The following is a 15,083-nucleotide window of genomic DNA, read 5'->3' as shown; positions in this document are numbered from 1 at the left end:
ATGGGCTGTATGGCTGCACGCAGACAGTCTCTGTGCTGGCTTTAGGTCGATCCGATTACTCTCCTGTGGTGAAGATAATGGACTTGCCTGAAGGTGTGGATCTTCAGGAGGGGCCATTATCTGCCTGACAAGTCCTTCTTGGTCTTCTAAACAAGGCCATAGCGTATCAACAAAATAATATGGCTTCCCAGTAGCAGATGAGTATGTCACATACATAAAAAGAATGGATCTTAAAGAAACAGTTCCCTCAAAAAAGTCTTCCTTTACTCACCCTTAAGTTGTTCCAAATCTGTATACATTCCTTTGTTCTGATGAACACAGAGAAAGATATTTGGACGAGTGCTTGTAACCAACAGTTCTTGCCACCATTGATAACCACAGTAGGAAAAATTGCTTTACAATTTATTCGTTCTGTTAAGAAGATATTTTAAAGAATGAAGCAAAGCAAACAGTTCTGGGGCCCTTTTGACTACCATTGTGGTAGACAAAAGTGTCCAAGACCTTTTTGGTAACAAGCATTCTTCCAAACATCTTTCTCTGTTTTCATCCGAACAAAGACATTTAAAAGTGTAAATATAAAGAGTATATATTAAAGAAATATAAAGAAATATATATTCACTTATGTGAATATTGTGTGTCGTTTAGCCAAGGGCAGTCACAAGACTTCAGCCTTATTGTGATTCCAGTATTGAGAATTCAGGGGGCTGCAACTTTGTCCTAATTCGTTCTACAATTAGCATCCAAATAAGAAGTTATAAAAGAACATTGGTCCTGAGATCTGTTGACCCGTCCTAAAATTGGACCCCAACAGAGACACAGCAGGGTGGCTGGACGGCAGCCCAGTACTGACACTCAAAGTTTCTGTTTTTTGGCCCCGACAAAAGGTCTGTCCATATTAACACAAATATTAGCACAACAGTTGGTTTTGATCATTCAATGACCATTAAAATCATCAACATATCCAAATTAAATCTTTAAAAAACAGAAAAGGACTTTTTTAAGGATGAATATTAGGAGATAATTCTGGTCATTACTGTTAGCAATTTTTTTCTTGTAAACTGCCAGTGCTGGGTTATTTCCATGGTTGGGTAATAAATGGACAAACCCAGCCGTTGGTTCAAATTAACCTAGTTTAAAATGACTCAACCATTGGTTAAAACAACCCAGAGTACATTTTTTTTGTGTGGCAGCCATTTCTTGGCAGATGCAGGAGACAAAACCGATCCCAGAGGTTGGCCTGAATGAAGAGTGGGTCACAATGAGCCCTTTCCCTCTGGAGCAGCTGTGGGGCTTTTGATAGAATTAGGTCAATTCAGGAATAGAAATGGCTGGAACTGATTGAGGGGCCCACTCAATGGAATAAAGTACAAACTGTTTTGTGTTGGTGATAAAGAGTAGCACACCCCCACCCCCTCCTTGTGAGCTTTTCTTTGCGTGTCTGTGTCAGGAATAAATCATTTTAACTGTTCTCCGATTCCCCTTCTACCATTTGTTGAAATGATAATTGAAACATTAATAGGACGTTAATAGGATGTGTGTCCCGGTAACCCTTGAGATAAATCTCTGTATAATGAGATGAATCACCCTGACCAACAGGAATCTTGTGTAATTAAACATGAGATGACGAGAGTCATTAGGGGATGTCTTTACGTTTCATTTACTCGGAGAAGCAAGGACCAGCATTGAGTGTGACACATTTAACAATCGGTGAGTGCATTTGTTTGATAGCGATTAACATGGTTGCATTTGGTGCACTTGTTTCATTTTATCAGTGGCTGGGAATCAAACCCATAACTTTTGCCCCGCTAATGCAATGCTTTGAGCTACAGGAACACAGTGTGTTTGCTATAGTGATTATTAGCTACAAATGTCTTGAATTAGAGGCTTTTACCTACAGCATAAGACTTAAGGTTAAGTGTAATGTGCTTTAGGTGCTACTGGGTCTGGAAAGTTTTAAAACATAACTCACGTTGGGCAGGGTAGTGTAGCCACCATAAGCAGGCATCAAACTGCATTGTCAAGTTTTCTGAAAGGAAAGGTGACTATATCATATAGCCAATAGATTTCTCCGCCATTTGCTACATCACCATTCCTGTAAAAAGTTGTAACGGTGCACCTCTCTTTCATGAGACACTATGTCAATTGAGATCCGTTGACAGCTATTGTTTTGAAGGATAAGTAGCATCACATTACACTGGGTAAGAATCCAAGTAATAATGTTCTTGGCCATAGTTGCTTGTATCATCCACTTCAGCAAATTAGAACGACCAGCAGTCTGAAATTGACACTCCTCAGTTGGATAGTTCCCAAGCGTCTGTTCTATTTGGCAGCACTAGGTGTAGTTTCTGTATTCTTATTTTATTTTATTTTTTAATTCCTAGGATAAGTTAACATTACAAGATTTGAAAATGCTGTCACAGATAGAAAAAACAGTACCTCTGATACTAATCAAAATCACAGTTCTCAGACAGCACCAATTCTCATTTGATCCTCATCGCTAAAGCGCTGTCGTCATGCGCATAATCATATTACTTTCATGGAAAGTTTTCAGTAGATATGCATATCACATTATACATTGTAATGAATTACGGCAAGACAAAAGGTCGCTTAAGGGAGGTTAATTGCAGTATGCTAAACTCAGGTTGTGCTCATTAGCTTTCAACAATGCAGTCTAGCTGTCTTCCCATCTTGCCATAGCGGATCCTTTCCATTACGATCCATTTGGTGGCAAATGAAAAAGTGTGATGGAAACATGCAGAACTGATGAATTTAGACAAGGAGACAAACGTGGAGAACATTAATAGTTTAATAATAAGCTGCAGTATACATTCAGTGATAATTCCGTTTTTCACGTTGCCAGAAGCTGTTTGGTGAGACCAGCAAAAACATTCAGCTACTAGATTGCTGTCTTTTTTCCCCCCACACGTTGCTGCTGTTTGTACTTCCCACGTTGTAAAATAAGTATTGCCAAGAAACCCATAATCCCCTGATGGGGTGCTGATTTCGCAATATTTCCCAAGACCCTCCAGCCCTCATTACGGCAATTCCCCCAAATCCTGCTTGGTAGGGCTTGGTAGGGCGTTTTCAAATGAGCTTGAGAATGTATGTAAAGAGGGCTGTACTTGATGATAGAGGGACCAAAGCAAGTTTGTCTTACAGCATCTGTGTTTGCAACAGGAGGGTTTGCCTTACGTCTTAAACACGATACTTTAGAAATGAGTGGAACCACCTTGAAATGACAATGTTACTCTTACCCTTACTCGAGAATGTAGATTAACAACAACCTGTTATCTTGAAAGTTTAATGTTTGTTGCAATTTTTGGTTTCTTTTGCTATCTCACTCTACGCTCATTGTACTGACACACTACGGTTGGTGTTGGTTTTCTTTTTTGTCATTTTTTTGTCATTTTGTCTATTTTTGCCCACACAGAAACTTGATGGCACAAGAATTGACCAATAAGAAACTCTTTTACAACAAGGTAGACTGCAATCAACAGTTGCCAGGGGTAACACAGTGAACAAAAATTCAAGATCATTTAAAAAAGAAACATAGTCAATAAAAAAGGGGAAAAAGAAAGAAAAGAAAGCCAGTTGATTTCAAGTATAACTTACTGATAAAATAACTACACAGCATTAAATATTCTCATTATACATTTTAAATTATTTATAAAATATATTTTGGCATATATGTTTTTTTCCTTTTTGTGTTTGTGTACAAACGCTACTGTAGCTTTAGTTGAACACCAATGTTTATTTTTTCAGTTTTTACTTCCGCAACAAAACATTAAAGGGATTGTCACATAACAACAGATTATTAAAAATGATAGTAGTAAACCCTAAACAGAGTTCCACATAGCAAGACGTAAGTGACGACCCCTTCTATCCTAGCCCCATAGTCAAAATCCAAAAAAGTACAAGACCCGAGCACAAAGTTCTAGTAAACTGCGCTCCACTGGCTACAATCAGGAAAGGGCACAGGAGATTTCAAAAGCAACATGTCTGATTTTTTCTTTAATCCATATACTGTATATATATATTTATATCTGGTTGTGAGTCTGAGGGATTGATCTCTCCCTATTCCAGTTTTTCGGTGAGTTTGAGCTGATAGCGCGACTTCATTTAGCTCCATCTTTGATAATAAAATAAGCACTGTAACGACCTCACGGTTTTCTGACATTGGAATGTCTTCGGGGGGAAACATAGAAGGTTGCCTTATCAGACCAGTGAAGAAGCCCCTGAAATGAGATCTGCGGGAGCGCTCCTGTGCGACGTCCCGCGAATCAGACATTGGCGTGAGAGCGCAGTCGGGCGGTAAGAGTTCTGCTAATGTACATCACCATCTGTAACATCGGAGGGACCCACGTCCTCTACTGGAACAGTGAGCGGTTTGGCAGCTGAAGCAAAACTGCATACCAAAGAAGGCATTTTTCGAACAAAGTCTCTTTAGAGTCTACAAGGCATGACTGTATTTAGATATGACCAGTCGTACGCTGGCAGGTCTTTCTCCTCTAAGGGTAAAATGCGAGGGCGGGGTTGAGCATGTCACGCAGCACACAGTAACCAGCCTGTCCACTGCGGACAGAAGATTGCGACAAACATAAAAGCATTGCTGTTGCTACCAAGCCACAATGACACGTTTTTAGCTCAGTTTGTTCGGCCTCTGCATTAGTACGTCCTCGTGGGAATACGTTGTGCAGATGTGTTCCTTCCCCAGCCCATACAGCTCGACACTCGCACAAATACACACACATAAACGTAAACATACGCTCATAATAGCGTATGCCGTCTGTGTATATATGCGGAAGGCGGTTAAAGCACAATGTCCTTCAGGCGCTTACTTCCAGGGGACTCTTTCTCACGGCTGTCCTGCAGGAGCGTGTTGATCTCCCGCATGGGCGGCTCACTGTCCTTCCCCTCTGGCTGCCGTAGCAGGCTGTGGTTGGCTATGCGCTCTGCGTCCCGGCACTTAAGCGTGTTGTAGGTGGAGGGCGGTTTAGACTGGGGGCTCTTCAGGTGCACGGGGGAGGTGATGGGGCTGACGGCCTCCCGACCGTTTCCAGCCTCGCGCACAGCTCCGTTGGTCTTGGGGCTGCAGACAGCCGGCTCTGCCATTTGCCGCCTGCCCCTCTGTTCGCTCCGTTCCTCGTCCGGCCCGTCTTTGCCGAAGGTGGCAAAAGTCCTTTTGGTGGTACCGCAGTCCTCGTAGTGAGGTACGTCCACAGTGGTGGCCTCGATAGACAGGGCGATGACGTTGTTGCGACCGTGTTCGGGAGATTTCGCTCTCGCCGACATCGGCACCCTAGGCATCCAGCAGCGGTCCGAGTGGCCCAGGATTCGACACTCGTCTTGGCAGTGGAATCCTTCGGATTGATCTGCAAAGAGAGAGAGATGGAGAGAAAGAGTTAGGTTTGTTTCCTAAACAGGGCAGTTTGCAGAGCTTCGGCTTATTTGTGGTTTGTGCTTATTCTTCTATGGATCTCAGCACAGTTTGTTTTGAATCTTTTATCTTTTCACCACATGTCAAAGCTGGAATGGAGGCAAGGAATGTGGCAAGCAAAACAGTTCCACTACATTTCAGCAAAAGCTCTTGCCTGGCTCTACCACTTCAAGTTTTGTGCTAGACTTTTGGAGGGTCTTTTAATAAACCAATTAAAGGATGCATTGTGAAAACGAAAGTGGATTCGCCTCTTGCGAGTAATTGTTTCACTCTGTTGCAATGCTTGTTGAAAGGAAGGTTTGGATATTTTAGTGTGAGGGACGTTGTGATACGCCGTTGTTAAATGCTGATTGTTGTGCTCTGTCATCTAGCTGGCAGTTTTAAATATGTAATGACGCCTTAAAGCTGTTGTGGAGTTACAAAAAAAGATTTGTCAGAGCCAGTATTACTACAGATCTACCCTTTGTTGGGTTTAAAGGAAGGGCTTTCAAGCTGTTTTTTGTGTCTTTATAACAACAAAAAGCGTGGCTCTCACTGGTTGGAGTTGAGGAGCTGTTTGCTTTTATTTAAAAGAGATGCATGTGTATTAATCAATGCAGCTCTCTTTTTACCAGTAGTCAGCCAAAAACAGCTTTTCAAGCCGAGTCCTTTGACTCCATACATATTTCATTATTGGCCATCTGGATAGACGGCACTCTCCCTGCTTAAATGTTTACTAATATACACAAATGGCATTTGCATAACAAAATCTCTTCCCTAAGGCTTGCATTCATTGATTGCTGTATCCACACGCTGCTGACAATTAATGAAGAAGAGCTAACGCTTCAAACTAAAAGCTTGTTGCATCAAGAATGATAACTATAACGATATATGATTCAGTTTTGACTGTGCGCTGCAGTTTCATATTTAAAGGTGCATGCCCTTTAAAACTGGAGTGGATATTGATTGGCTGTAAATGTTTAATCGTTTTATCAGCTGGGAAAAATTGCTTTGAAAATGATCTCATATATATGGTTCCTCTGAATCGTTATGGTTGTGTGTGAACTCTACTCTCTTAAAAGAATTATAAACCTAAAATATGAAATTTTGTCATCATGGTTTTAATCCAGATATCATTTAAAACGTGTTTAAGACTTTTGTGTGCAACACAAAAGAAGATAAATGAAGAAATGTCTGAGTGGTTTTCTGTCCATGTAATGGAAGTCAATACATTATGGAATTACAAAAGGGTGAGTAATAATAAATAAATAGGTGAACTACCCTTTAAATGATAATCATATCCATATATTATTATTTAAGTTATTGCTATAGTATTTGTTCTTTGTGTGAATGAGGAACAATAGAGAAGTCGGAGAATGGAGAAGTCAATGAAAGTTAAGATATATATTGGATACTGTACAGATTTTCTTTAGCGATTTCCTATACGTTGGGTTGTCACCCGTCAACAAAAATAGTAAGAAAAGCTGCCAAACAGATGTTTGTTGACACATGTTGACAGCTTCCCTATTGGTAAAACAGCCCAAGGGTCGAGGCCCTAGTACACACTGGCAGCCTACGGTGACAGCAAGGGATTGTGGGAAGGGTTTGCACATTTACATCTGGCACTCCGAGCTTGACGGATCATCCAATTAAAATCACTAATTATCTGTCTTTTCCGAGACTCTGAGGGACAACGCAGCTTTGGGCCCTGAATCAATATTTAAAGATTGGAGTGTTGCATTCCAAGGCCTCTGCTGCCAAAACTTGTCGCCCTAAAATGTGATCTGATGAGATTGACGGATTACTGACCAAGTCGGGGGACACTTCAGGTCTCCTGCGGCACATAAAATCAGAGGCGTAAAAATATGCACGTGTTTGCCTATGTGTCTTGGTGCATTATGAGAGAGATTTGACCCACATATAGAAAGCAGCATCCACGCGCAACCAGGCACGCGCGCGCACACACACACACACACACACACACACACACCAACTCGCAGGCGAGCAGCAGGGAGAAGGGAGAAATTAAATTGAAAAAGTAAAAATAAATTGGAAAGTAAAGCTCTGGATCGACTATGGTATCTCAAGTGGCTCAAATTTAGCCCATAATTACCAGTCCCTGTGAACACACACAAGTCCACATCTTGAAGGGGCTTTTCATCACCAAAAGTCAATGTTATCACCATAGCAACAAGGGTGAGTCTCGCCATTATCCAGATATACAGCGAGCAACTGCAGAGGACGCCGCACCTGCCACAGCGCACGCATCTGCCTACCCAGAATTCCTGCTTTTATAGGAATCTGCTTTTCTACAGAAGCATGGATTTATCTGTATCCTGTCGATCAATACGAGGCACTTCAACAAGATTCGTTGAATGCTCAACACATACAAAAGCACATTTTCTAATTCTCCCCCTGTATGACAGGAGGGACATGCACATACGTAGCCTCTTTCCTTTAGGGGGTCTCCCGTGGAGCGATTCTCTTGTAAATTAAATCGCTCTGAAAGGAGAACGCCATTAGTCGCTTTCTCGCATCCTGTCACTGGTTCATCCACAAAACTCACAGATGTTTCTCTCAAAGGTCTGTAGTAACCACACAAAGTTGCAATAAGACATGACAGCCTGTCAACCCCGAAACAAGATTCTCTTCCTCTCTTTTCTCGATGAGAGATAGAAATATAATGCAGACAAATGAAGCAATTAAAGCTTCAATGCCGCTGATCTTTGAGTCGAGCAGAAGAGAGTATTAAAAGGCAAACGGCCCTCCTATGGAGAAAGTCTATTGAAATTCATCAGATCCGGGAAAAGACTTAAAATACAGTCCAGAGTAGTCAGTGGGAGCATTTCCTATCAGAGATTTAAAGCTTGTTAATTACCTCGGCTCTGGTTTGATGCAGAAGCTTGTTTTTTTTGCCGTTCCACATTTAAAATAGTAATAATAGTAGGTACAGAGTTTTTAAAAAATGTCTTTAGGATGAAAGTCTCGGAGCGTGCTGACAAATCGGAAATATTGCGGTTTAATTTTTGCACCGGGGGGATGAAAGAATACAGGAGGCATTTGGGAGCATTTTTAAATATGTGTACCTCCATCTACATTCTGCAGGGCTAAAGAATAATAAATAGCACCACTTGTAATGCAAAGGCTGAACTCGTCTGATAAAAATCCACTAGCGCTCTCATAGCTCATAATAGAAAAACATCAGTCCGCTTCAACGTCGAGAGAGAAACCCAGCCCAGATCTTCCTCCTAAATGTTGAGCCAAAAATCAACGATAACTAACATATTTGCTTAAGGCTGACTGAATCTAAGAGATCGCTGTGGCTACAAGGGTGGACACTGAAGACAAAAGATCTGTCTTTAATTTAATAAAAGGATGTCTGTTTACATACATAAGGCTAAATTAGCTAGATTTGTGGCTGGGCTGAGTCTTACATACACAAAACAAAAGGAATGGCTTTTAATTTGGACAGAACATGTTTTGTGGCAATGCCAGACGTTTATCTTGTTTGGCAGCTATTCTGCTCCTCCTTGGAAAACGCACTTTCTTTTCGCTCCAAAAATGTGGGCATGGGCGGCGGAGGTCTGCAGTGTTGCTGTAATCCAGAAAGAGGGCTGAGGAAATTTCGCTAATGTGCCTGTTTAGACAGGCTTGGACTCGGTACCAGGGAGAGCGGGCATACGCTCGCGAAGGCAGTCCGCGACTGGGGATGTAATTGCAACCAAAGAGCCCTGCAGTTTTAGCTTGACACTATTCAGTCACTTTGGATTTACAAGCTGAGGAAAGAACATCGTTCCTTTTAGAAACAAGGTGAAACGGACAAAGAAGCACACGCAACACGTTTGTAATAAATCGCACTGAGCGGCACAATAATGCAATGGTTCAAAGATTAACAATATTAAATATGAGGATGATTTAGTGCGGCCAGATACACAAAGCATTAGTTATTCTTCTGTTTGTCTGCCTCCATTGTTGTTCTGTAATACCCGCCTGTTGAAACAATCCAGCTGGAGCCGGCTCCTGTGAGAAATAATTTCTCAGAGCGAAAGGCCAGACATCAGTTGTGGCGCTTGTTTTATTTCTTTCTCTTCACCGCAGGTGGCATGGTATGAGAGAAAATAGGTGCCACATTAATCCGTGTGACCCCGTGAAGTACAACCCTCTGCAGGTCGGCGTTCCAGTCAGGTCTTTCACTGCAGATTCCGCATTCGCTAGCGCGCTGCCCTGGAGCGCGGCCACGCGGAAGCGCCTGTCCAGCTGTTGTTTGTTAATTGCGCTCTGTGTTCAGTTGGCTATATGTGACACTAAATAAGTGTCACGTGGGCATTGTTCATTTAATTCAGGCGCAGGAAGGGTGGTCTGGGTGGATTTGCACAGTGCTTTCGTCCAGGCTCGGGTCACGTCAGGTCTCCACTGTAACACTATCGCTAGCTGCCATGCACGGGCTACGACAAGCCAGGCAGACGCTGGGGGCTTCCCATGAGGGAGAGTCCAAGTGCTGCTGTCATCCCAGCCAGGCAATTCAGTCTGTGCATCATAAATCAGCCGCGAGCCCTTAGCCCTGCGGGACCACAAGATGGAGTGTGATGGTCTTGTTTTTACAAACAGTGGAGGAGGATGCGTTACTGAGCCACGAAGATGGTACTCGGTGTAAAGGCCTTGTTGGAGCTGCTCTCCAACGTTCACACTCCATCTGCTCGCGCTCTCTCTCTTTTCTCCCTCCAGCGCTTCCTGTTTCACACCATCCCGAAAATTCTGCTTCCTTCTTACCCCTGTACATCTGCTTCGCTCTCTTCCCCTTTCAATTCCGTGGCTCCTTTAGGAAAGTGACATTGACGTTCTACGTCTTTCTTCAGTCTGATATTAATTATTGAAGTTATTATACTCTCTGCTTGGTCTTGTTAATGCCTGTCATACGGGTGACAAATCAGGAGTTCCCCGTGCCGGCTTCCATGTCTTAACATTAGTACCACTCAATTTATGAAAAAGTAAATCAGGGTCTGGTTTATCTGGCACGGGCGTGTATGACGGTCTGACTCCTTGGTTAAAAAAATTGGACTAAAATCGTGTAGCGTAATCCAGCCTCAAACACACACTGACAATTTATCTCATGTCTGCGGTTTACCATTGCACCATTTATTTCAACCACTGCCATTTGTATGAATTAGTATCACGGCTAGAAACTATGTATCCCCACCCTGTCAGCCCCTACATGGCTGGTCCTAGTTAAAGGATGAATTTCTAAACTGGTGCTGACAAACAATGCACCTGCCTTAGATTAGGACAAACAGTATCTGCTTAACAACTGTGTAATAGCATGAAAAAAACTGCAATGGTGATGGTGTGTTATGCAAAATGAAGCTGCTTTATGTAAAAGAGAGAGGTGGGTGCTGGAAAATAGACCGCTTGATGTTATGGTAATGAGCTCAGCTTGTCTCATGGCCTGTGCAGGTTGAAACTAGAAAATTTGGCTTTATTGTCCATAAATCAAATATTGCTCTGATTGTTACTAGAAATATATTTTTGGATTATATTAACTGAAAATTTAGATAAGACATGTTTATTATCATGATCCAATGCCTGTCTAGCATGTTACACCAAATCTAATAGGGATAGTTCACCCAAAACAAAATTCTGTCATCTTTACATCGCCTCTTCTCATTTCAAACCAAATTTCATGACTTTCTTTTCAATGCAGAACACAAAAGAAGATATTTAAAAAAATGTTGTTAACTGAACAGCGGCAGTACCCATTGACTTGGTTTTGTATCTATACAATATACTTTATTTTCATCTTCAAGTGTTCTTCTTTTGTGTTCTGCAGAGGAGAAACATGTCACGCAGGTTTGAAATGACAAGTAGGTGAATGAATAATGACAGAATTTTGTTTTGGGTGAACTCTGCTATCCCTTTAAACTGAAAATACCATTAGCATATGACATCCGGGAGCCATTTTGTATAAAAGACATCTTGAAGATAGTTTAGTGATGTGACTGTACTTTTCCTCCAAGTAGTTTAAAGCCCTTAGAAGTCCTTAATGATGTGTTACTACACACTTATAGCTGTTGTGTGGTCAGTGTCATGAACACTGTGTTAACCCAAAGGGTCAAGCGACCTCCTGGATTGGTCCTCCAATGATAGAAAACAGAGGGAATCTGACAACAAATAGGGTTGTATGTCTCTGCACCCTTCATGGGTTGGGAAATTACAGACTCCCTCATTAGTTTCAGACTAGCTCAGAGAAAGGCACTGTTGTGGTACTCGACCCCGAGCTCTCATGATAATGGCGGACCCCAAATTAACCCGACTCATAGATCTGCCATGCACGCCGTTCGGCCCGTTTGAGCTCGGTCGTTTCAAAAGGATTGGTTTGTGGAGGACATTTTTAAATACTTTATAACAAACGCCGCATTCTGTGTTTAAGCTTGACCGAGCGATGTAGCTAATTTACTCGGAAACCCTTGAGTCTGAGAAGAGCGAGAGAGACAAAGCACATAGTAAATTACATCTGTGAGGGGACGAGCTGGGCTTTGGGGGTTGAGGGTTGGGGGGGCTACGAAGGACGTCAATGTAGTGGCTGCAGCGAAATTAAATGATCTGTGAGAGGACCATATTGCCTAAATCGGTGAACCTTAGTGAAATGTGATATGTATTTTTTACTTGAAGCAAGCCTATGAGAAAAGGCTTTATTTGCAATTAATAGGCATCCAGCCCGATTGTAACTAGCTTCAGGGATGGCAAAAATAGATGTGGGAGTGCACAATTGTACAGCTTTCAGCTATTTACACTCTGAGTTTTATGACTTTCCTTTTGTTTATTCAATTTATTTTTTTACTTTGCCCACTTCAAGAACTGTCTATATTTTGGACTAATTTGTCTTTATGCTTTTGTTAGAGGTTACAAGGTCTACCCCAAAGGAAGAATTAAGCTAAATACTCTAACATGTTCTATTACAGCTTCTATAGATTTGTCTTCCTCCCATTGTGCTATTAAAAATGTGTTGTTTTTAGGCTTGTTGCTTTATTCAATGAGAATGGGTCTGATGCCTTGTTCCTGTCTAGCTAAGACTGACACGAACGCACCTGGACACAATACAACCCGAGTACGTAAAATCAATGGGTCTTCCTTTCAACAGCTGGCCCCAATTGCGTCAATTGAATACTGATATCTCCACACTGCCATTCCCAGTGAGATGCGTGTGAGAAGCCTGCTTGCTTAGACTTTGTTACATAATTAATGCAATGTGCCTTCTCATACAGTCATGTTCACTGTGTCAGCTTTGGCTATGCCTTTTATATTCTGTTTTATCTTGTTTTTCAAACTAGCCTTTTTTCTCTCACACTTTCTTTCTTTTGTCCCTCGCTCTTCCTCTTCTTCCTACCCATGTCTGCATATTTCTCTCCTACTTTCTTTTAACCAACTCCGTCATTACAGTATTTCTCATGCGCCTCTCATCGTTCCTCTCATTTCAGATAATGCAGGGCAATTTAACAGTATCTGTTACATTATTCCTTAGTTTTGAGACTTGATCGCAAGTGTCTGAATTTCGAGATTGTGCACCATTGAACTGAGAATGGTCTAAATTTGAAGTCTAATCCCGTTTCATTTGAATTAAATTCAAAAAGTAAACAGGGTGAAGATTTTTTTAATACGAAGAGAATTATGAACATTTTTGAGGAATATGTGCATTTTAGGAATTTACAACTGTAATACAATAAATCATGTTCAAATTCAGAATAACATTTTTCAATATGAATTTCCCATGAATAGTAGCATTCCCACAAAACATGGACAATTTCCAGAGCCGTTACTTTAATGATGTTGAAAAAGAAACTTTTCTAAATTGAATTCATACCGATTATATAATAAATATAAAATATATAATTTTTCAATACTGTATATCTATATATATATATATATATATATCAATTATTATACTTATTTATTTTTCCATTTGACTTCCTGCAAGGTTCAAATTTTTAAATGGAAAACAATCTTCAAGTTCAAAATTGTGCCAAACCCTGAAGTATATACAGACTGACATCACCATGTGTGCACGTAAAAGGGTGTTTGGGAAATTGCTACCTGTAATGAAGCATCCGCTTCCCCTCAAACCATCATAGCCTGACCCAACCTGTCGACTGCCTGTGTCCAGGCTCATGACAGGAGTGGGCGGCCAAGAGGAAGGACATGACAACAGAGCCCTGCTGGCTCACCTGATGCTTATTGTACCTCATCACTGTGATGGTGAATACGGACATACTGCAGTCAGACTCAAGTCCAGGTGCAGTATAGCCGTGCCCCCTCTAAGACGACAACCGTCTGGCCTCTCAACAGGGACACCACACCCTGTTTTGTTTTCACATCCCTATAGATGCTTACATTCACCTTTTTAATTTCTACTGAAAGCTTCTCAGCGGTGTGTCAGCCCTAATTTGTATGTCTTTCTCCACTCTCTGCCACTAGCGCAAAAACGCATCAAGCTTACAACAGCCGTTCAGGGGCCCTGACCAACTATTGCCAGACAGTATGTAATATCGAGTAAAATAGACAGGCATTTACAGGAGGAGAGGCAGTGCAGCTGAAACAGCATCAGCAGCCTTTGCTTTGAATCACAGCCAGAGTTTGGGGAGGGGACATATGTGACTGCTCATCTATATGCTGCAGAATCTTACCTTAAAGAAAGCGTGACTCATGCACTGAGCAGAGAATCTCAGCAATGAAGTGTATTCCTCGGTACAACGTTCTATTAAAACCCTATCACAAACCATTCACCCACAGTTTCCCTCTTAGTCTCTCGAGTAATGGGGGTTAGGAATGGGAAGTGTAAGGAATTGAATCATTCTGGTTCCAATTCTGATTCCTCTTAATGATTCCATTAATGATTCTTTTAGTAGTTCACAGAAAGAAAGATTTTGATATGAGAAATGCAATTCTTCCTGCATTTACCGCCTTAAGCAGTCTCGTTTGTAAGGATTTTAGATAGCAACAGAACAGATATAACAAAACATCAGGTTCCAAAGCAATTGTACTGACAGGTACGCACACCTTACTTACGTATACATTTCGGCGGTCTTAGTCAAATCATGTTACGAACTGACGTAGATTCGCCGGGGTGTGGTTATACGAGGCATTTCAAGCAGGTCTGCGTGAGCATTCGCTTCCCGTTAAAAAACATCTTTTGTTCCAACACTTACATTTTTGCAATTGTACGTGTCTAATACAGGCATTGGCAACCTATTACACACCAAAGACAAAGAAAAACACATATTTCTGGCGAATCACCACTTTTAGTTTGTTTGCATTGACAAAAGAATGCATTAGAGGAGTCAAAGTTATGAAAAATATGAATTTCTGGTATTATTAAATAAAAATAGTTCTGAATTGTTCTGAATAATCTGGGATTCTGGGATAAAGAAAAATGGCAAAAACAGACCTCTAAGTCATTGGAAGTTGAAGGGGCATTGGCAATAGGAGATACCCAGTTGTCCCAGAGTGGTGGGTGGGATTGCAAAAGGCACAATGTGGGCAGAGTTGCTGTAGCAGAAGTTAATTGGATTTCCTCGGTGCCCACTCCTGCTCACATGCAGGCTTGTGACATTAAATGCGCTTATCTATGACAGAGAGTTATACTGCGTATAGAGAAAGCGACTAGTCTTCAGGCGCC

General features: G+C 41.5%; 1 protein-coding gene across 4 annotated transcripts in view; it reads right to left on the bottom strand.

The window, feature by feature from the left end:
• Positions 1–2,792: 2,792 nt before the first annotated feature.
• The window catches only part of pcdh19 (protocadherin 19), a 51,969-nt gene continuing 39,678 nt past the window's right edge, over positions 2,793–15,083 (bottom strand). For all 4 annotated transcript variants that reach the window (XM_056770018.1, XM_056770020.1, XM_056770019.1 and 1 more), the window contains exon 5: positions 2,793–5,372. In XM_056770018.1, coding sequence (XP_056625996.1) covers positions 4,810–5,372 — 563 coding nt within the window. In that variant the 3' untranslated portion in view covers positions 2,793–4,809. The remainder of the gene's footprint in view (positions 5,373–15,083) is intronic.

This window comes from Triplophysa dalaica, chromosome 16 (assembly GCF_015846415.1).
Source record: "Triplophysa dalaica isolate WHDGS20190420 chromosome 16, ASM1584641v1, whole genome shotgun sequence".
Lineage (NCBI taxonomy): Eukaryota > Metazoa > Chordata > Actinopteri > Cypriniformes > Nemacheilidae > Triplophysa > Triplophysa dalaica.
Note: the sequence above shows the minus strand (reverse complement) of the source record. Positions and strands in the feature narration are given on the sequence as shown.